This window comes from Alnus glutinosa, chromosome 12 (assembly GCF_958979055.1).
Source record: "Alnus glutinosa chromosome 12, dhAlnGlut1.1, whole genome shotgun sequence".
Lineage (NCBI taxonomy): Eukaryota > Viridiplantae > Streptophyta > Magnoliopsida > Fagales > Betulaceae > Alnus > Alnus glutinosa.
Genome location: NC_084897.1, coordinates 18,165,292 through 18,188,409, shown reverse-complemented (window position 1 = coordinate 18,188,409; position 23,118 = coordinate 18,165,292). Strand labels below are relative to the sequence as shown.

Sequence of the window (23,118 nt, the reverse complement as noted above, 5' to 3'; positions counted from 1 at the left end):
CTCTTCTTTGTAGCTTAATCCTCAGATTCTACGAAAATATAATAAATATTTGTTTATTTTCCGTTCAAAATGTTGAAGAAAATAATTTTAGCTGACAACATTTTTCAAAATAAAAGAAAATAAACCGGGTTATGGGTCTTATAATATTTGCAACAAATGCATAGAAAATGATCGAAGTTATTCAATACATGACATGATCACAGCGCTGTAAACGTATTAATTTGTGAGCAAAATGAAATAAACTAAATATATATTGATATCTAAATATTAATGGTGGTAATTAATTAAGCTACTTAATTAAAATGTAAAATGCCTTTTGTAGAGTCAAAATTAAGTAGTATTAAATTTTCATTCCAATGTTGACCATGCTGATCATGATCTATTTGAAAGCGCGTAACGTGACATGCACGCGCTTGAAGTGGAGATGGTAATATGTTACTGCTCTTTCCCTAGACAGCATCAATTGCCTTTGATCATCACTGTCTTTCCGTCTACAATTCTATATAATACCTTGCGATTACCAATGGTCCTGACACGCATAATTCTCTAGATCTACACCTTCCTTTCCAATTCTCCAACCTCAACGAGTGATCGCCGTTGACACAGCTCCGGCAGTGCTCTCTTTCGTACGTCCGATCAGGTGGTAATATATCAACCGATTTATCGGCTGGCTCAAAACTCCGATCCATCGAAACCGAGGAGAAAAAAGTATGGTGTTTGACAAAGAACTCAACCTTGAGGCAACAGAGCTAAGATTAGGCCTACCAGGCAGCATTAAGAGCAACAAAAGAGCATTGCCTAATTACATGGATGAGGAGGGTGGATCTAAGGACAGTTCTAATGTGTCGCATGTCCATAAAAGTGACCAAGAAATTGCTTCACCACCCGCCAAGTAAGCTTTTTTTTTTGTTTTTGATTTTGTGTTTTAAATGGTTCTGGTTGGTACATGCATGCATGGGCTAATATGGTTGATGGGTATATCTTATTATAGAGCACAAGTAGTGGGGTGGCCACCGGTGAGATCTTACCGGAAAAACTGTTTCCAAGCGAAGAAAATGGAGGCTGAAACCGCCGGCGTGTACGTGAAAGTTAGCATGGATGGAGCTCCTTATCTAAGGAAGATTGATTTGAAGGTCTACAAAGGATATCCAGAGCTCCTTAAAGCCTTGGAAGACATGTTCAAGTTCAGTGTTGGTAAGCATCTTGTATTCTTGTCTGAATTTGAATTGGTGGTGGTGATGGCAAAAAAATAGTTATAAATTTGATCTTAATTTAAGAGCCGACTAAATAGCATTAATATGTAAATAATGATTGAACTTTTGATTAATCTTAATTTATTTTTGTTACTTCTTCAGGCGAGTATTCTGAGAGGGAAGGCTTCAATGGGTCAGAATTTGTGCCAACTTATGAAGACAAAGATGGAGATTGGATGTTGGTTGGAGATGTTCCATGGGAGTAAGTTTTCTCTCTCTCTCTCTCTGAACTAATTACAATATCTTTTCCAAAAAAAAAAAAAAAAAAAAGATATATAGAAGGAAATTAAGCCTAATATATAGTTATTTTTTTTTCAATGCAGCATGTTCATCTCTTCATGCAAGAGGCTGAGAATCATGAAGGGGTCAGAAGCTAGGGGCTTGGGTCGTGCTGTATAAATCCCACAATTTAGAGCCCTTAAGAAAGGATCGATGGAGCTAGAAGAGAAGGAGATCCATTTCTATTCAAGAGAAAAAGCCGTTTTCGCTTGGGCTATCCATGAAGAAACTCAGAAGTCGATCGATCTCCCCTTCCAGATCAGTTGCAATAGAAAAATTGATAAGGATATGTCAAAAAGGGCAAAAAAAAAATAAAAAATTGCATGTATATTTAGGCATCTATGCTTCATCGCTTTGAAAGGAATTGTACAAAGTTTAAAGAATTAACTACGTCGTTCCAGAATTTTATTTTATTTTTTACAATTTCCATGCATCAAGGAAAAGGTTTTAGCCTAAGTTTTGTATGATAATTCATACCATTTTTAGCATTATTATATAGATATTGTGAGACACAAGGAACCATATGACAAAATAGGGTACGTGTTGTAATAATTTAATGTCCTAATTAACATGATACATATTAAAAACAAAATAGAAAAAATTTCACTTAACACCTATGATTTTTCATCACTTTTGTAATCATACCTATAAACTTTAAAAAATGTCAATTTAGTGTATCTATCTTTCAATTTTTTTCAATTTCACATCTTCTTTAAAATTTTCCGTTAACTCCTAACCTAAGGATGTCAAAATTCCTAAAATACCATATTTTTTTTAGGGAAAAAAAAAAGAAAAAGAATAAACATTAAAAGGATTTAGGAGTTTAATGGAATTTGCAAAAATACCTATGCCTGAATCTTTAAATTTTATATATATATAAAACATGGGTATTTTGAGAATTTTGACAAGATTAATTTAACTGAAAATCCTAACGGAGTGGTAGAATTGAAAAATAATTTAAAGATGGATGCATTAAATTGACATATTTTAAAGTTTAAGGGTATGATTGTAAAAGTGATGAAAATCGATCAAGTATGATAAGTAAAGTTTTGTCAACAAAATATTAGACTTCTAATGGTAGGAGATTATCTAATCCTAATTAATCCTATTAAACTCCACTTGCAAGAGGATCTCTCGTCTGATTCTCCCCAATAACTCAACATGAAGCTGTTAGTTTGAAGTTACAACCATTGTCGCAACAAAATTTTTGAATAGAAAGTAAATAGGCTTTTACAGCGGAGAACATTTGACAAATGAAGAGAAGAATTTGATGTTTGAATATATAGTAGTACTAGAGCTAGTGTTAATTTACTATATATTTGAAGACCACCATTGTTTCCAAATGCTGCTGACTCACTGCCATGATAAGGTTCTTAATTCCTGTATTAGTTGCATGTGGTGTGATTATTTGCTCTGTTGCCAGCGTAATTACCGTGGTTGTTCTTCCGTAAAGGCATCATTAATTGGTATGGGATAGCTACCAGAGCTGCTAACTGAGATTTTGGGTGTCGACTTTGGCAAGAAATTAAATATCCATACGACGATAACAGTCCAATGCTTAATTATTATTCTTCCCACATTCCTGACATGGAGATCTGGTTGTGGTAAAGTTGGGATATAAGTTTGATCTGGTACTTGGTTTTGGTGGTGTGGATGAGTTGCTATTATTTGATGTAGGGGTGTAAACGAACAAAGCTACCCGTCAACTTGTTCGAGATCGACTCGGTAAAACTTAACTCGTGCACAACTCAAGTATTAAATAGGCCGGCCACTCATGAAAATGAAAATATGCTTGATTATTATACGGTACATGCTCGTATAAAACCTGATTCGGCTTTGATAACATTCGTGAACAGGATTGTATAAGGCTCAGCTCGCTTGTTAGCTTTTAAGTAGTCTATATATTATAAATAATATTTATGCTTACATAGTATGTAGGATAAATACTAAATATCTTATAATTAAAATATTAAGAATGCAGTCTTGTAGTGTATAATTATTTATAGTTAACTAGTGTATTGTGTGTATTAAACTTAGTTAACTAATTACTAGTTAATTGGTTTAGTTATATATATAGTTAATTAGTTAATATATAAAAAAAAATGTTGGATAATTAATTAACCATATGTACTGATGTACATATAATAAATGTTTCTTTTTTATAAAAGTCAATTTCATATATTAATCATGTATATTAAACAGTTTTCTTCTTTTGCTACTGTTAAGAGTAAACTCTTTTGGATTTTTCTTGTATTTGCTTGCTCATAAGTGTCCTACACCAATAAAATAAAAGTAAACACACATCTCTCACAAGAATAGTTGGATTGTCCGATTGTCTCATATGAAAAAAGCAAGGAGAATTCCTTACTTTAGTAATCTATAAAAAGGATACAAGCTAGCCTTTCTTATTGAGTCAAGGATCCGATTGTCTCCCATGGAAAGAGCAAGAGATTTCATTACCCAAGTAATCTATAAAACGAGATGCAAACCTCTCATTTTGAATCAAGCTACATGTGTCATTACACATGCCACCAAGAGTAACTTTGAGTTTTAATTATAAAGTTGCTCTCAATTTAATTGTTGGGAAGTTAAAAGTTTTTAATAAGGTTATTTAATTCAATTTGTCTCATCTGGTGGTTGCGAAGATGAGATGTTTAATTAAGTTAAAGATTTCTTTTAAAAAAAAATCTATAAATTCTTCATTAGTTGAGTCGGGCAAGCCGAGTTTCGAGTACTCAGCTTGCCTAGCAAGCAAACTCGAGCTCGAGCTCCCACAAGAAATTCTCTTTGACGAGCCGAGCTCAAATTTGAGTACTTGTCACGAGCTCGTGAAAATTTTGATGAGCCGAGTTTGGAAGAGTTTGGACATACACTACTCGTCTGAGCTCGACTCGTTTACCGCCCTAATTTAATGATTTTTTTATTTTTTATTTTATGTCGGAACCGAGATTGAAATTTTTTGTCGGAACATATACAATTTATTTGACCCTTCTCAACCCTCCCTCTACCCTGTCGGTGCTTAGGAGCTATTTGAGCACCGAAGCGCCCACCTTGGTATCCTGAGGAGCCACACACAACACACCAAGACCACATCCGGCCCATGACACGTATATGTTTGTAGAAGAAGCATCACGAGAAGGGCAGTAACACCACCCCGTAGGCGATCTGGAGAGCCATTGGAATGTAGCCCGGCCTTTGGTATATAGCGATCCAACAATAAGACAGAGTCAGTGGCAGGCAAGGCAGATAGGCTGAACATGAATTGGAGTACTCCACAGTCAAGTGGATTCACGCATAGAGAGAACAGAGGTTCGATCAGCGCAGAACTGGTAGATTTAACGACAAAAAGCTTTGTTCAACATTTCCCGCTTATTATTTTTTCTGTCACGTACAATTTCTGATATGAAAGTAAAATTTTACAGCGGGTAGAAGACATATATAACTTGTATCAGTTTATTTTAGATTAATTGTACTTTAATTAAATAAAGATAGTTATAATTATCTATCTAAGCCGGTCTTTTAATTATATATAGTATTATGGTGCATAAGTCATTTAGTAGTAGGTTTCTCAAAGTTAGAGTTATCTCCAAGTAGTTTATTTGTAATTAATAGGAGTTTATCTCCGATCTGGTTAGAGGTTGGAGTTCATCTCCTATTCTATGTCTTTGTAATTTTCTTATTTATATGAGTAAGCGATTAATAAAAAGTAAGCAAAATTAATCTCAAAACTTGTGATTGAAAGGATTTAGGTTTCATCAGAATCTAAAAGATCAAGAACCTAACGTATAGGTTCCCACATAACCTATTAAATTATCCACAATTGGTATTAGAGCTAAGTTCTTGCTCAATGGCAAATTCAAGAGTAGATTGGTTGGAGCAACAATTAACTAGCTTTGTAGCTATGTTTGAAGGCTTGATGAAGAAGATGGAAGAAAATAATGCCAAGTTGCACAACCTTCTCTTAAAGAAAATGTTAGCTGCACTAAAAAATGAAGTTCAATGCCCTCAGCATCCAGAAAATCTAGTAGCACAGAACATACCGCACCACTAAGACCACTGTGTTGTTAAGGCCACACTAACATCTGCATCCAAGTTTGAACAAAATGGTTTGCACCATCAACACGAGTCACAACAAGAATTGTTATTTGAGAAGACCCACAATATGCATCGTGTTCTACACCAGTTCTTTGCACAAATCATGACACTTGCAAACAAAACCACGGTGAAAATAAAGATCCAACTGCGACAGAAATTGAAGCGGCTTTCTGAGGAGGAAGTGAACCCGCCTTCGGGACGCCTGCCTAGGAAGCGAATGAAAAAAGAGGATTTTTCGATTTTGCCTTTGAGGACAATGACAATTCTAAGGGGAAATGAATGTTATGAAAGTAAAATTCTACAGCGGGTAGAATACTATTAGTTTTATTTATCGGATACATTCGGTGACAAAAACTTTTAAGCTTTTGAGAGTATGCTTTAAGTATGAAGATTAAAAAAAAAAGAAAAAAAGAAAAGAGTCTCAAGAAGCCAAGTCGGTCCGGACACTCAGAAGTTGTGTCCAGACATGACTTCTAGTAATTAACTCTCAAAGTTTATTCCTGTCCCTACAGCTAGAAGCCATGTCTGGACAGAACTTTTAGAAAGTTCATCATTTTCTGTGTCCGAACGGATGGTATTCCTGTCCGGACAGATCTTACAGAAAGGTAACTTATATTGTTATGTTTGAACATATGATATTCCTATTCGAACCGATCTTACAGAAAGTTTCTTTACTTTTTTACGTTCGGACACATTAGTAACTTGTCCGGACTCCGCCGCCTAGGAATTCGTTCCTAACTTGGATTAGAGATTTTAAAACCTATTTAAAGAGGTTTTTAGGCAGGAGGTTATTAAGAATTCAACTCTAGAATTGTTTGTCCTAAGAAAAGGTTTTAGACCTGGATTGTTAATGTTATATCTCTTTTAGAGTTTTAGTTCAACTATCAACCTTGAACAATTAAAGCCAATTGTAGTTCCAGTTAAGGAGATCAAGAAGAACTCTCCAGAGGTTCTGGGAGAGAATCAGACAAGTGAGTCATTTGTTATAATTCAAGAGTGTGACGACTGCAAACGTTTTGTGTATAAATATCTTGTAATTCGCTATTCTTCGTGATTGATCAATTGATTTCATGAGTTTGGCTGCCCCGAAGTGGTTTTTCTCTTTGAGTTCAAAGAGTTTCTACTTCATAACCAAATATTTGTGTCAACTACTTTACATTGTTTGGGTGTGGTTGCTTTGGAGTTTATTTATTATTTTCAAAGACGTTGACATAACTTGCATTAGTTTATCTTAGAGTAATTGTAGTTTAATTAAATAAAGATAGTTATAATTATCTATCCAAGTCAGAGTTTTTTAATTATATGTAGCACTATGATGCATAAGTCATTTAGTAGTAGGTTTTTCCAAGTTAGAGTTAGAGTTATCTCCAAGTAGTTTATTTGTATTAGAAATTTATCTTCAGGTAGAGGTAGGAGTTCATCTCCTACATATTCTATGTCTTTGTAATTCTCTTATTTATATGCGTGAGCGATTAATAAAAAGTAAGCAGAATTAATCTTAAACTTTGTGTTTGAAATGGTCTAGGTTCCCTCAGAATCTAAAAGGTTTAGGTTCTCTCAGAACTTACCAAATTATCATGTTGCGTTTTTCCGAAATCATTCATGTAACAATTTCAACCATCCTAGTTTTTAGGTTAGACGAACTGTTGAAGATGATGACACTTTATATTTTTTTCTCCAAAATGCCATGTTTATTGTTAGTTGACTTGCCAAGCTGCCACACCCTCATTTGGTTTAATTCATAGACTCCAAACGCTCTGTTTTGCCTTTTTTTGTTTTTAACGAGTGAGCAATTAGTTTTAGCAATGCTAGAAGGAAGACCCATGTCTCCCTCATGTCTTCTCAAAATTGATGTGACTTTTGAAATTATCATTAAATCAAAATCTAATAGTGGTTTATTACAAATTTAATGATAATTTTAAAAGGTACATCAATTTTAGGAGGCTTCTTTCTAGTATTACTTCGAGGAAAAAGAAACGCATCAGTTGGCCGGTGGGAAATTAAAAACAAAACAATTCCTTTAGGCACTATTGACTGGCCAGTAATTTAGTGGGCAATTAAATTAGTGTGCATTGATTTTAATTCAGATTTGAAGGTAATCAAATAACATTTGATTTGATTACCATACTTATCTACCTTAATTCTTCTATAAATAAAAGTTTCATGTATTGTATAAATATCAAGTAAATAAGAGCAAAATATAGTCCTTAAGACTTTATCATATAGACATAGTTCATAGACTGATCCACGTAAAATCTTCATGTTTATTTTATTATTCCGCTGTTTTTTATTTAATTCTCACAGCCTTATTTTTTTTTCATGGTATCAAAGCTATAGGTTAACGCTAGTGTTCAATTTATGACTATGTGAATTATTGTTTTATTGTCTTGTTCTCAATAGTCAATACTTTTGCAAATCCACCTACCATAGATCTTGCATACATGTATTTAATGGGATATAATAATAATAATAATAATAATAATAATAATAATTATAATAATTAAAAATTAAAAAAAAAAAAATCACTCGGTGTTTTCTCTGTGTGTACCTTTGGTTGGCTATTTTTGTCGTTTTAGTTGATATATATTTGGCATCGTTTTGTTGCTTTGTGTCTCACTCAGTGAAAAAAAAAGGGGTCATGGAGCAGTACTACTCGCGATTAATGACGCTAGACTTCAACACGTACCAGAAGGTCTTGGAAGAGGTGACCATCCTCTGCCCGTTGCCGGTCAACCGCCTAGTAACACCATCTCTGCTGGCGACTTCTCCACTGGCCTCGTCTCCCTTAGCCTCCAGCTTTAAATGACATCTTCTCCGGCAAATCCACCTCTTTCAACCTTCTTCGACCACCTTCTTAATTTGACGCGTCAAATTGCAGTTTCTTCCAACCTCCGCCAACTGCCCATGCTACCACATCTTTCGTTCACCATGCCTCAGATTAGTCTTTGCACTACCTCCCTCCAACTTTGCTGACCTCTGCATGTATATATGCTCTAAGTTTTTTTTTTTTTTTTTTTGGTCCCAACTATGTTTGTAAAGTCAACAGCTCAAACCCTAAAAACCTAAAAAGAGTAGAGGAATGATTCACCGATCACCCAAAATACTTATTTTCACCGGCAATGTAGTAAAAAGTGGTATCTATAAGTGGTGGTGAATCATTGCTAAAAAGAGTAAGGGTTGACAATAAGAAAAGAAAAGAAGAAGAAAAAACAAAAAAAAAAAAAAAAAGGACTCGGTAGGAGTCCTTATTTTATTTTTGAGAAAGACTCGGTGGGAATTGATGCAGGCAAGTGGTAATATCAAAAGAATAAGAAAAAAAAATAAAATAAAAATCAGTTGAAAAAAAGGGGAAAAAAAAAGAAAAAAAGAAAAAGAAAAGTTGCCTATGTTATTTTGGCCGTTTGTTTATTTAATCTATTGCTGGTCTAATTATTGACCAAAACCCATTTTTTTGCCTTTATAGTGTTGTTTAAATACTCAGGCCCAATCTTTGTAGTAATGTTTAAAGACCTAGGCCCATTTAAGACCCATAATTGGTCTCAGCTCTTTGCTGGCTCTCATTCACAATTCCTAGTATTTGTGATATAGTTTGAAGACTCAGGCCCATTTAAAGCTTATAGACTATAACCCCTAGCCTTTCAAGCTAACGATGCGGGTTCGATTCCCGTTACCTGCTTATATCTCTATATTATTCTTATATTATCTATGTAGTATCTAGATTTATTATTCTAGATTTATTATATTATATTAAATCTATATTAATTTCTTCATTTCTATTTATCATTTATTATAATTAAATTATTAAATTATATAATTTAATATTATACTATTTAAATATTAAATAATATAATTAAATATATGGGGTAATTACCTTTTCCCCCCATGAACTACCAAAAAATGCGCGATGCCCCCACAAACTACCAACTCGACCAAAATAGAGCATTCAACTAGCAAAGACAACCCTTTTCCCCCATTCCGTCAGTCAAAGGGGTTAAAACAAACGGTCAACGGGTCACGTGACCGTCACACGCCGTTTTACCCTCATTTTCTTCATCTTTTCCCCCCATGAACTACCACCATCTTCCTCTTTTCCCCCATGAACTACAACCATCTTCCAATATGCCCCCATGTAAAACGGCACATGACCCGTTGACTGTTTCTTTTAACCCCTCTAATTGACGAAATGGGGGAAAATAGTTGTCTTTGGTAGTTGAATGCTCTATTTTGGTCGAGTTGGTAGTTCATAGAGGCATCGCGCATTTTTTGGTAGTTCATGGGGGGAAAAGGTAATTACCCCTAAATATATTAAATAATAGAATGATTCAGATTAGTGTAATTTAATTTAATTTAGTGTAATTAATATAACTTCCCTCATTTTTTCAGCTCTTAGTTGACTTTCATTTTGGCCCTTAGTTGATCTTCTTTTGGCCTATTATTATTTAAGGCGCATCTCTAACCACCGTCATCGACTACCTCCAATCACCGCTGTCGGCCGCTGCCATCTCTAGCAAACGAGAAAAAAAAATGAGAATAAATAAATCAAATTCAAGGTTTTAGAATCTTCCACCTTGAGTTTGAGGGGAGATATTAAAATATATTAGAATATTTTATTTCAGAGATTTGTGTAATTGATTGTAATCTTCTATAATCATATTTGATGGTAATCAAATCTGATTACCATACTTATCTACCTCAATTTTCTTATAAATAAAAGTTTCATGTATTGTAAAAATATCAAGTGAATAAAGACAAAATATAGCCCTTAGGGTTTTATCTTGTAGACGTAGATCATAAACTGAACCACGTAAAATTTTCATATCTATTTTATTATTATGTTGTTTTTCATTTAATTTCATAGCCTTGTGTTTTCTTTCGGTGTGTATATGATCTCCTAGTTTTCAGTGTGTAACGCCAGGACCAAAAGAGCCTAACTCGTTAGCCTTAAAGCTTCAGAGGCGCAAAGTTTCATATTAGGACGCCAGAACACTTGTAAATACTACCATGCATACCATGAGAAAATAATATTTTTGCAGAAGCACAAGTTCTTAAAATAATAATAATAATAATAACACGACTTAACAAGTTAAGTGAGTCATTTTTTTTTGTCTGTGCGCGATGCACTTATTAACATAACACATAGTTTAGCAAAATAGAAATGCAATAAAGTAACATAGTGGGTGATATGATGATCCCCCAAAAGCCTAAGCATTCCGGCCACCTACCCATCTGCCTCAAAACCTGAAAATGAGAGAAAGCAAGGGTGAGCGAAAGGCTTAGTAAGTAATATTCCCAATCAAATTTAAACGGTTGAGGTTGGGACTTTTTGAAATAAAGTAACATTCAAATTTGAACTTGAGTTAGACTCCATTTATCTATCCTCAAAACATTTTTCTTTTCTCTTGTCATTTACGGCCTTGCGTACTATTACGCCCCTGCATACTATTATGCTCCGTATGCGTGGGGTTGTGCGATCCAACCTTCGAGGATCGGGCATCACCCGTGGCCTTAGGGTGCCCTGGTCAGCTGATTAACTTCTAAGTGCACTCAACATGACATTAGTGATGGCCACACTTTTCCAAAACCGTACTTCAGTGTGGTGCACTCCATCTAGCCCGGTACCGTGCTTCTTTTCTTAAGGCCAAGTGTCTTAAAACTTTCATTTACATAATTTGGTTTCATTTTACACATGCTTATTCTTTACTTCCTTAAACTTTCAATAATCATTTAACTTAGCACGCGAAAAGGGGTACCACTTCGTCCCGTAAAACTTTCTTTATTGGGAAAGTTTCCTAAAATGGAAACTTTTCTTAATTAGAAACTTTCTATAAATGGAAACTTTTCTTCATTTGGAAAAATCACTAATAGAAGTTCCCCTCGTTTGAAATCATCATTTTTTATACGGAGCATATACACCCACTTTTGAGTGACAACTTAGTTATAAATCATTTTAATGCAATGAGCTTTTTAAATCATATGATGATGAAACAAAAAAAAAACATATATAAAACACTAACAAATTAAGATAAATTCCATAACAAATACATGTCATTAAAATATTTAAGATAATAAAGCATTACTTCGCAGGGTAATTAAACTTTCAAAATAATCCATCATAACATGTATAGTAAAAAGAATTGAGAATCTTTAGAATTGAAATACATTTGGAAGGGGTAAGGAGTACCACTTACCTCGCTACTGCAGTAAGGTATGCGAGGATCTACTAAGACCTGAACAATAAAGTTCATCTGGGTTAGCCCAGAGCTAGCTACTCAAATATCCTAATTAGGAGTATGTCGTCTCTTACACAACCTTCCTGACCATTTCCCCCTATTAAAATAATTTTTTCAAAATAATTAATTAATTAACTTTTTATTTATATATATATATATATATATATATATAGGCGCTTGGGTCAAGAATGGCTCATTTGGACATCCTCCTAACTAGGTTAAGTACTAAGGCCCAAAACTCACTAAATGGGTCTAAACTAGTGCTTCCTCACTTAACCTACTTGGGCCATTGGCCCAAAACACCTAAGGCTATTCACTTAATAAATTTTGGATCAACACCTACCCAAACATGCCATAGATATAAATTTTTCAGATTTAATTCAAACTTTTTTTTTTTTTTGGTCATATATGAGAAATATCATATTTTCCTAAAATAGTTTTAACATCACTTTAAGTGTTAATGTTTAGAAATAATTTATCACTCAAAAGAACCATACTATAAGGCCTCGTTTGGTTTGCGGATTAGACCCATGGAAAGGAATAGCTATTCCTACGGAATAGCTATTCCTTTGTTTGGTTGTATATTATTTAAGGGAATAGTTATTCCCACGGAATAGCTATTCCCTTATGAAGAGGAATAGGTATTCCACTCAAAAAGGAGTGGAATACCTATTCCTTTCCTGTGGGAATAAATAAAATTCGTCTTTTGCCCAAAAACCCCAACCCTCTCAACACCCAAGTCTCTTATCCCTCTCTCTCTCTCTGTTTCTCAACTCATGGTGTGTTTGGATACGAAATTTTGACAATAAAATATAATTCTGATTCTACTTTTTTCAAAAATAAATCATATTTTATTCAACTTTTTAAAAAAAACAAATTATATTTTATTCAACTTTTTATAAACAAATCATATTTTATTTAATTTTTTTCTAAAAAGTCAAATCTCAAAATTCGCAAACAGAATAAGAATTTAATTCTGATTTCAAAAATTCATCACTCAAATGCACCATCAGTATCTCTCTCCATCTCTGCAATTATATTATCATCCTCCTCTCTCTGTTTCTCAAACAACTTAATTTGTTGTGGGGTAGTCTTTTTTTTTTTTTTTCCTCCTCCTATGATTTAGCTTACAGAATGCACTTAGACGTAGCAAAACGAGTACCTCTTAATATTGGGGGGACTCCAATTGTCTTGTGAAGGTTTGAGAAAAACTTTGTAAGCAAAGAACGAATGTTTGTTGCTGAAAAACAAATAAAAAATAATAAAATAAAAAGGGCTTTGTAGATGGATTTTTTTTTTTTTTTTTCTTCTTATAAATCATTTTACTTTGTAAGCAAAGAATGAATGTTTGTTGTTGGAAAACAAATAAAAAAGAATAAAATAAAAAATGGCTTTGCAAATGATCTATTTTATTTTATTTATTTATTTTTATGATGGTGATATGATGATTATGTCTGTGTGTGTGTGTGTGTGTTTTTTTTTTTTTTTTTTTTTTTTTTTTTTTTTCCCTTATAAATCATTTTGTAGCGTAATTGTATATGAAAAAAAAAAAAAAACCATGAACTCTATGAAATTAAAAAAAAAAAAAAAAAAAACAAAAAAAGGTCATAGTATGATTGTTTATGTTTCTTAAATAAATAAAAAAAAATGTCCTTAAGAATATAAATTATATTTGTATTATAAGGGCGTTTTAGGAAATTTGATTATAATATGATTACATTCACCAATGTATTGTACTGTACCAAACAAAAGAATACATATGCAATGTTCTATTCCACCGTTACAACCAAACAAAAGAATAGGAATAGTTATTCCATTCCACCTTCATCTATTCCCATGAATAGTTATTCCTTTTCCTAATGGAATAGACATTCCGCAAACCAAACGAGGCCTAAGACTTTTTTGGTTATAAAAGATTATGACTCAATTTAAAATCCAAACTCATTACTTATTTTTAAAACCATTTTTCACATCATTTTACAATTATGGACATTTGGTATGAATCCTATGTCATTTTCATGAAGAATATTACTAAAGGGTCATTATGAAGTCTTCTTTATAGTAAGGTGGTGTTCATGAGCTCATACATTTAGTTATTTACAAAACTCTTGGTCATTCAAGATAAGGTAGATGTGATTTAAGAAAAATAAAACATAAGGTACATAGGTTTGGGTACAACACATGCTTTTATGAGGTCTTTTTAAAATGTGGTTTCATGATATAAAAGAAATTTGACAATATAAGAGTTAAGTACTTAATAAGATAATTTAGTCACATTTTCATGGTTTAAACAAATATTTATACAACATAGACAAAATATCTCATATAGGTTGAAGCATGTTAACACATGGTTTTAAATACCCAAATAAAATATAACATACAAGTTAAAGCATAACATAAATAATAGTTTGAAAGATGAGATGATGAGTTACTTACAAGGTTAAGGCAAAAATCACACTAGAGCTTAAAGGCTTCTCTAATGGAGGAGTGGGATGAGCTCTTGCAAAAGTTGAGAGGTGAGGAAAAAATGAAAGAGTGGATAGAGTAAAATGGGAGGGCTTGGACGTGTAGGTGGGAATTCGAGGGGGGTGGGGGGGGGTAAGAAACAATTTTCCTTATTTTGGGGAAGTCAAAAAGGAGCTTTGTTCTTCCAAATGAAGAAAGTTTGCTCCTATTAACTAGTTCATTCCATGTAAAGGTCCCTGTTCTTTTTACCTAGGTGGTCTTATGCATGGAGTGGTTTGTGATTTCAAGACTACTTAATTAATAAGGATCATCTATAATTAAACATAATTTGAAAATAGTTAATGCACATAATTAAAATAAGTCATGTTACATTAAAATCACAAAGTTTTATTTCATATTGTTCTATATGACATATGTTATAAATTAATCCTTAATTTATGAAATCAAGTATTTTCCATTATCTCTTTTAGAGGGCTTGATCCAATCTTTATTAAGCTTACTAGGCCTAATGACATGGTTCCTAAGTTTAGGCTCAAGACCTTTGTCAAATTCCTAAGTATAAACATGAGGGTGTTACACAGTGTGTATATGATCTCATAGTTTACGGTCTGTAAATTGTTAGATGTAAAATTAAAAAATGTTTATAGCTTATATGGGAAATCTGGTTCGTAAATCTTACTCAAGTTCATGTATACAAATTTAGCAATTACAACGGTGAATGCAAAACATGTTTCACCTTTTCTGCTTTACTTCGCAATTTTAGTTATGGTATCTGTAATTAATTTAATGTTATCAATTAATTTTAGCAAATGTAATTACATATATTATAATATCTACCATCTTTCGTATTAGAGATATTTCTTGTTTTGTTCGTTGGAACTCTAGGAAGTGTACACAATGATACTTTTGGTTTAAAATAATTCCATGAGAAAGGAGAACACCATGATGAGGGGATTCTCAAATTATATTTAGTCTGTAATCCATCATTAATCATTCACTACAAAAAATAAGCTCATTAGCGGCAACACAATGTCACCACATCCTAAACCCCACCCACATCCTCATTTTCCATAATTCAGTAAAAAAATTCACAAGACAAATTGTACCCACATCCTAAACCCCAACACATACGTCAAAATAAAATATGAGACACAAAGCTAACGGAGACAAAGACCGAGAGAGAGTGCATATTGAACATATGAATGCCCAGATTCAAGAATCCATTGTCCCATGGCTACAATGAACCCATACCCAAGAGAATGCTAATACAACTGGAAGAAGTTCTTAGAACATATTAGGCAAATATGTCAACAAGATTAAAATATTGAGTAGAGATGTTAACAGACCAACAAAAATATTATATCTATTTTTGGTTCATCATGATTGTCAAATTGGCCTGCATAATGTATTTGGGATGAATTTGACTGTGTAGGTATCACACCACACCCCATCCCTCTAACATATCTTGAGTGTGGCCCCCTAGCACTTGCAATATTATTTCTTTTTATGTGCAATTGACGTTGTCAGAGTTTGTTATTGATTCCATTTTATTCTGCACAAGCCATATAAACATTAACTAAATAATTCATGCAAGTTAATTATTTATATTAATTACGAATAAGTATTTCATTTACTTACATATAAGATCTCAACATCTCTGTTTACAAAAGACCCGTCCTTCTTCGTGTGTGGGTCCCTAAAAATTTCGAGAGCACTGAGCTTCTTACCAGTTCTCTTTGCATGCACATAAAAACACATAATTAATGTTAATAGACTAAAATTACTTTGATAATGTAATACTTTAAACTTCTTACCTTCTTGTGAATAACGTTGATGAATGAGCAAGTGCCAGCGGTGTGATTTGTTTTCATTTTGCTTTTATTTTCTTTATTCCAACTACACTTTAACTGATAGTGTTCAACCAAAAATCAAATCTTCATTATATTTCTTACAGATGTATTCAAATCTTATAAATCTTAATTAACAATTGTTCAACCTCATCAGTTAAAGTGTTGTTGGATTAAGGAAAATAAAAGCAAAATGAAAACAAATCACACAACTGGCACCTGCTCATTCATCAACGTTATTCACAAAAAGGTAAGAAGTTTAAAGAATTACATTATCAAAGTAGTGTTAGTCTATTAACATTAATTATGTGTTTTTATGTGCAGGCAAAGATAACTGGTAAGAAGCCCACTGCTCTCGAAATTATTAGGGACACACACACGAAGAAGGGCGGGTCTTTTGTAAATAGAGATGTAGAGATCTTATATGTAAGTAAATGAAATGTTTATTTGTAATGAATCTAAATAATTAACTTACATGAATGATTTAGTTAATGTTTATATGGCTTGTGCAAAATGAAATGGAATCCATAACAAACTCTGACAACGTGAAATGCACCCAAAAATAAATAATATTGCAAGTGCTAGGGGTGCAGAGGATTCGCCTATGCTAGCATCCAGAAATGTCCCCATACGCACATCACCTAACATTTCTTAAACCTCGTCAATCTCATTTGTCGTTGCATTCATACCTATGGGTTGCAAGTTGCTAATAACATTTTTTTGATGAGTAACCCTACACGAATTTTCTTCCCTGTGAAATATCCATCGAGTGTATGTAAGGTCAATTCCATATACATACAAGTGACGCTCCACCAAGTCAATATGCTGAAAATATCGATTTCCACATGCATGACATGGACACCTCGTCTCATCACCTACACCCACACATTTACTCGCTATTCTTAGGAATTCTTCAACACCTTTTTGATATTTATCTAAACATCGAGGTAGGTTCTCGCATCTAACTCTTATCCATCTTGATGTCCTCTATCGCTATTTACTCATTCCCTACATTTAATCACAAGCATGTTTAAAGAAATTTTATTTAAATCACAAGTTTTCCTTAAAAATTTGGCATGAAAAGGATACATATCTATTCAAAAAATGAAGTCAAATAATTCATAGGCCTAGAGTCGTTACCCATTACTCCATATAAACCCAAAACACATCACAAAAACCTATGTGTACATCAAATAAGCTACAAACTTTGTGATAATCATCCAAAAATAAAAGAAACAAGACACGAGGATAGAAACGATTTTAAAAGGATGCACAAAAACGATTTCTAGCTTTACAAATTAAGTATTGGATATAAGGAAAAACCAAACTACAGCAAGAACACAAAAAGCAAGAGAAGTTAGTTAAAGAGTTTCTGGAGAGAAAAAAGCAGCCCAAATTTTTTACAGAATTTAAAGAGTTTGATCTAGCATAAACAAATCTAACCTATCCATAAGGAAAAACCTTTTGCATGGTTTAAAATACCAGCACAGTAAGCTGAGCTAATTGTAACAGGAAAGCCTTTGCAATTAGTAATCGCATTCTTTCAATCACAAGAATCCCCAAAAAAAACTACACGATCCAATCTTCAACAATTCCTAAACTACTACTGATTTATGAATATATTGAAATAACATATGAGTATTTATATTATTTTTTGTGAAGTAGTGAATACTTGAATTTATTTTGTTAAATTTTAACAATGAATCCTATAAGCAATCATGTAAACTCAACTGGCGGGATCTAAAAACTTTTACAAAAAAAGTATATAACAAAGGGAAAGGAGAAAGTAAGAACCTTCAAATTTAGCTTGCAAGAAAAGCTTGTATTGCTTGATATATAGCACTAAATTCTTCCTGTAATTAGTTGCCAACACTCAGGGTTTCTATTTCTTTTTTCTTACTGATGATGCATCCACTCTTCTTCTTGCACTTGTATATATATTACTCGTGGTTTCTACTTTCTCACCGTCAATATCAGGCATCTTTAATCTCCCTCTTCGAATGACAAAAACAGGGAAAAAAATGTAAAATTAGTCACTAAAATTTTAGTAAGATGCAATTAGCTTCATAGAGCATAAAAATTGACTTAAATATTGCGACTCGAATGTCACAATTTTCGAACAATTGCACAAAAGCAACATAATATGTGATAGTTCCCAAATCTTATACTGCACATGCTGAAAGCTAAAACAAACGCTGATATAACTTTAAATGTCCCCATTCTCCCCTCCAAGTAGGTTTTGTGCAGTATTTTTGTTGGAATAACATAAATGGAAAGAGTAATGCTACATATCACCCTATGTCCCATTTTTGTCCCCTCAAAATTGATGTGGCTCTTAAAATTACCATTGGAGCAAAATAAGAACAAAACACAAACTACGAAATATTATTAACATATAATAGATTAGTGAAATAAAAATTTCATTTTCACTATTTCCACCATCGCACAGAAATTCCTTACAATCCAAATAAAGATTAACACCGTTGACCATTACTTACTTTTTTTTTTCTTTAAAATTTTGTAGTCTAAAATAAATCAAATCTCATAAATATGTCACAGATTAAATATCGAAAACAAAAAAGGAAGCAGTTGAAGCATAGGGGAAAAAAAAATCCCAAATTTTACCAATTCCAACAATCCAAAAATGAAAATTTAGAAGAACTGAATCTCAAGACAAAAAGCATCACTAACCAAAGGAACCGCAACTCAAAAAACCATTCTTTTTCCTTTTTGGCTGATGCCTAGTTGGCGTCGCCGGTGGTGGTATGGGCCGGATTTGGAGCTGCTGACTTGCCTGACTTTGGATTGTGGTGGTCGCATGTTGTGGCATGGGTGGCGTTTGGCTGGGGTGGGCGTTCGGAGGACGAACCTTAGATCAAACCTTAGATCGCGATGAAGAAGATGGCCCAAAAGAAAATCGTCATGTAGATTTGTGTACCCTTGCTTCTCGGTGGAATCAGTAAAAACCCTAGAGTTTGGTTGGAGATGCAAAAGGGGAGAGAGAGAGAGAGAGAGAGAGAGAGAATGAGTGATAAAGTAGATCGAATTCCCAAAACCAAGTAGTAAGTGATAGTGATAAAGTAGAAGAGCATGCCTATTAGTTTAGCAAACTAAGACCCTGTTTAGTAAACCCCTCCCCTCTCCCCTCCTCCTTTTGGCCCTTTCCCCCATAGTACAGTGCATCAGTTTCAAAAATTCAAACGAATCAAATTATGAAGCTTCAATACCCATTTTACCCCCAACCCAAAAACATCAAAAAATTCACAAAAAGTAGGCCAATGCCCTATAGCTGCCATCACCCTCGTAACCTCTCCCATGTACTGAGAAAACCCCTCCCCTTCCATAACCAAAACTCATAAAGCTCCCATCACCCACATTTCATCTACTCGATTTTTGTTATACACAACTTCCTCTTCACTGAAACTTGCAAACACCTTCACAATCAGTGCCCCAAGAAGCGTTGTATGACCAAATTCGCAGATTTCGGTTAAGCTAGACTAGAATCAAGGTAAAGGCTAGAACCTTCAATTTTCTTCATGTAAATTTGATTTGTTGCCCACACGTCTTCCCTGTTTTCTTCATCTCAACCAAAACCCATCTCCCTCTTCCTTTTCTTTTACAAACCGAGAGATCGAGAGAGATGATGAGACAGAGAAGAGAGACCGAAGCAGAGAGAGAGATTCACGGTGGAGAAGAGCTCCCAGAGGTGGCAAAGTTTTCATTCTCCAAGGAGCTGCCCGAATTAGAGGCTTGAAATTGGGTGGCTACAGTGGTGGGCCATGTAAATTTGATTTACTCAATAGTTGTAGAACATGAAAATCATGCTAAAAGCTAAGATTATGTTTAATTTTAATTTTATTGGGGGTGTTTTGGATCAATTAAAGACTGTGTATGATTTCTTAGGTTTGTTTCTCTTGATTTTCTTATGGGTTTTTCGCTGATGACAGATTAGATTATTATTTGATTTGAGTTTCAATTGTTTTGGGTTCTTTGGTGAATGTTATATTGAGATTTTGGGTGTTTGGTTTGCTGTTCTTGGCTGAATTAGAGTGGGTTTTGGAGTTTGAGAGATCAGGAGTTGGATGTGAGAGCAAAACGTGAATTTTCTGATTTTTTGGGTTGGGGGTAAAATGGGTATTGAAAAAAATGAAGCTTCATAATTTGCTTCATTTGAATTTTTGAAACTGATGCACCGTGGGGGAAAGGGACGAAAGGGGGAGGGGAGGGGGGAGGGGTTTACTAAACATGGCCTAAATCATCTAGTCTCCTTTATTGCATCTAATCTACAAAACTGGATCTAGAATTTTGTTAATCAATGTAACGTTATTTTGGCATGTTTTGATTTTCATTTATTGTTCGTTAATGACACGGATATAGTACTTTTACTCACAAAAATAAAATAAAAGAACGAAAGGATAGCGTTGCAGGCGATTCCTCTCAAAATGTGAATAGTCAGACACATTGGATACCTCAAGTTGGTAAGTAGTTTTATAAATAAAAGTAAGTTAGGTGAAAAAATCACAACAATTTGGGAAGTACAAGGTTTATAATAAGGACTAATGGTTATGTACGGTTGTTTGTTTAATTAGTATGAGAGATTAGGAAGTAAGAGGCTTATGATTTTGTAGATGAATATAATCATATTTTGCATCTTGAAGAAATCGTTTATATGATGAAGTCGCATCATATATAAAATGTTATAAGTTCAAGTATTTGCAATTGATTTCTTTATTGCCAATTAAAAAATTTTCAAAGGTCACTGTAGTGATGCGAGTTTGAAAGGTGGCGTTGATTGTGGCTTTGGTGGTTGGTGTTGGTCAGATGACATTTTTGTGTTGGAAATTATATTTCTTTTTATATTCATTGTATTTCTGATAAAATAGATGAAATACATTTGAACAATATTATTTCTTTTCTCCTCATCCTTCGGAGGAATTAATGTTTTATTTGTAACACTTCAAGATTACAAAAGCTTGATTTAATGATCAGTGCGACATTTATCTATTATTTCTTGACAAGTATTAATAATTAGTATAATATAATCAGTGTGACAGCAATGAAAGGTGACCCTTAAGTACAAAACCTCATGGAAGAAAGAAAGGTTATACAAATTGGGCATATACGATAAATGCTAACAAGAACAATAACATGTTCAGTCAAATGGCATGGCTTTCATTGCCATTTGTAGTCGTCTCATTATTAGTGTACAAAACTACAGCTACAAGCTTCCAACAAATGACTCACGCTCACTATAGATACATTAAAGACAATTGTACATTTTATGAACATACATACAGAGCTTCGAAATTGCCAAATGTGCTTGTGGTGCAATCCTCACTTTTCCTTCATCATTGCAATTTCTCGTATAACTCTTTTGTAACAACAGTGGGGATTGACAAGTCTCAAAGCTTAGAGTTCAACACATTCATTTTCATCATTAATTCTATATATATTCGTTGCTAATTCTTAGGAGACTCCAAATTAATCATGAGCCCTAGAGCGATTAGCTTTTTTAGAAGTAAGCATAAGCGTTTAATAATCACTAACTGCCTACTCTTATATATATATAAACACGGTAAACCATCATCATGCAACACTACAATAGGCGTCGTTTGGTATTAAAATACCAAAACGACATTGTTTCATTACTTCAAGAATCATAATATAGGATTTCATTCTTATTTTAGTATTTCAATAATCAGTATCTCGTAAACACTGCTGCGCTGCTGCCCTCTTTCCTGTCAACCCAGAAAGTTACCTCTGCGTGGATCTCTCAGCCTCTCTGGGTCACCACTTCAGGACTTCAAGTATTTCTCAGCAAGTCCTCTTTCTTCAATCTTTGCTTTGCATGGATTTCTCAGCATCTGATCTCTAAGTCTCTCGTCCCTCCCTCGGTTTCTCGTCCCTCTCTTGTCTTAGCTAGTAGCCAGCAACCCATGCAACGGTAGTGTGGGAGTCAGAGCTTGTTAAGTGACGAGTCCTGCTTTTATTATTTCTATTTGCTAATTAGTGGCATTTGATTCTTCTGACTTGTATAAATATCATGTTCATTTTGGACACTATAAATGGTATGTTTTGTGCTTCTCTTTGTACTCTTTTCGGACAAAATAAATATTTTTGTAACTTTCTGAAGGATTTGGTTTGATGAATTTGTCTATGAGTTGTTTTTAACTTTCTGGTTTCTGTTTGATTTACTCAAATTAATATTGATCTTTGCGAGTCCCCTTCGGTTTGTTTTAAAAGGTCCAAAAGCCCTTATTATAACTTCTTTTTTTTTTTGAAAAATTAAAAACAAGCCCCAAAATTAACCCAAAAACCGGCCCAAAAGATCTAAAAACCCACTTATAAAAAGCGGTTTTCAAACAGCCAGTTATAAGTTTTAATAACCGCATAAGCGGAGCAGTTGCCGTTGTTAAAATTCAATAATAGCCTTAGACGGTTACGGTTTTATCCAATAACCGCTAATCGTAACCACTTGTAGAAGCCTATTATCTTTGAAATCTCAAAATGACCCACAAAATTATTGGTCGATACAGTTGCAGTTGAACCCAAATAATCAGTAATGTGTATCAGATTGGTACCTCTGGTATTGGTATTGGTCTATCAATGTTCTTTATTGTCTTGGGCAACCACTCATTTATTACAAATATATAAAAACCAAAGGCTCTGATGTTAATATTTTTTTGTTGGGACTGTTTTGGAGGTAGTAATTAATAACAGCATCGATTAATAGAAGCTTTTGCTGCTTTTCTTTAAATTAAATGGTAGAGAGAATACGATCATTCTCTTAATTAAAATTAATTAATGTGACCAAATGTCCGCAATTAGACCAAATCAATTATTGCTTGCTTCATCTTAATTTCTTTAAATTTCCAAAAAAACTGAAACCTAACTTGTTTTTTTAACTCCATACATACCACTTCTATATATCCAAACCCTAAATTCTAT

At 33.6% G+C, this 23,118-nt stretch overlaps 1 protein-coding gene across 1 annotated transcript; it reads left to right on the top strand.

The window, feature by feature from the left end:
- The first annotated feature begins 477 nt into the window (after positions 1–477).
- On the top strand, positions 478–1,955 carry LOC133851539 (auxin-induced protein 22D-like). Its single transcript, XM_062287980.1, has 4 exons — positions 478–892; positions 992–1,194; positions 1,356–1,455; positions 1,577–1,955. Exons 1-4 carry the CDS (start codon positions 711–713, stop codon positions 1,650–1,652), a joined length of 561 nt encoding a protein of 186 aa, XP_062143964.1. The 5' UTR covers positions 478–710; the 3' UTR covers positions 1,653–1,955.
- Positions 1,956–23,118: the final 21,163 nt, after the last annotated feature.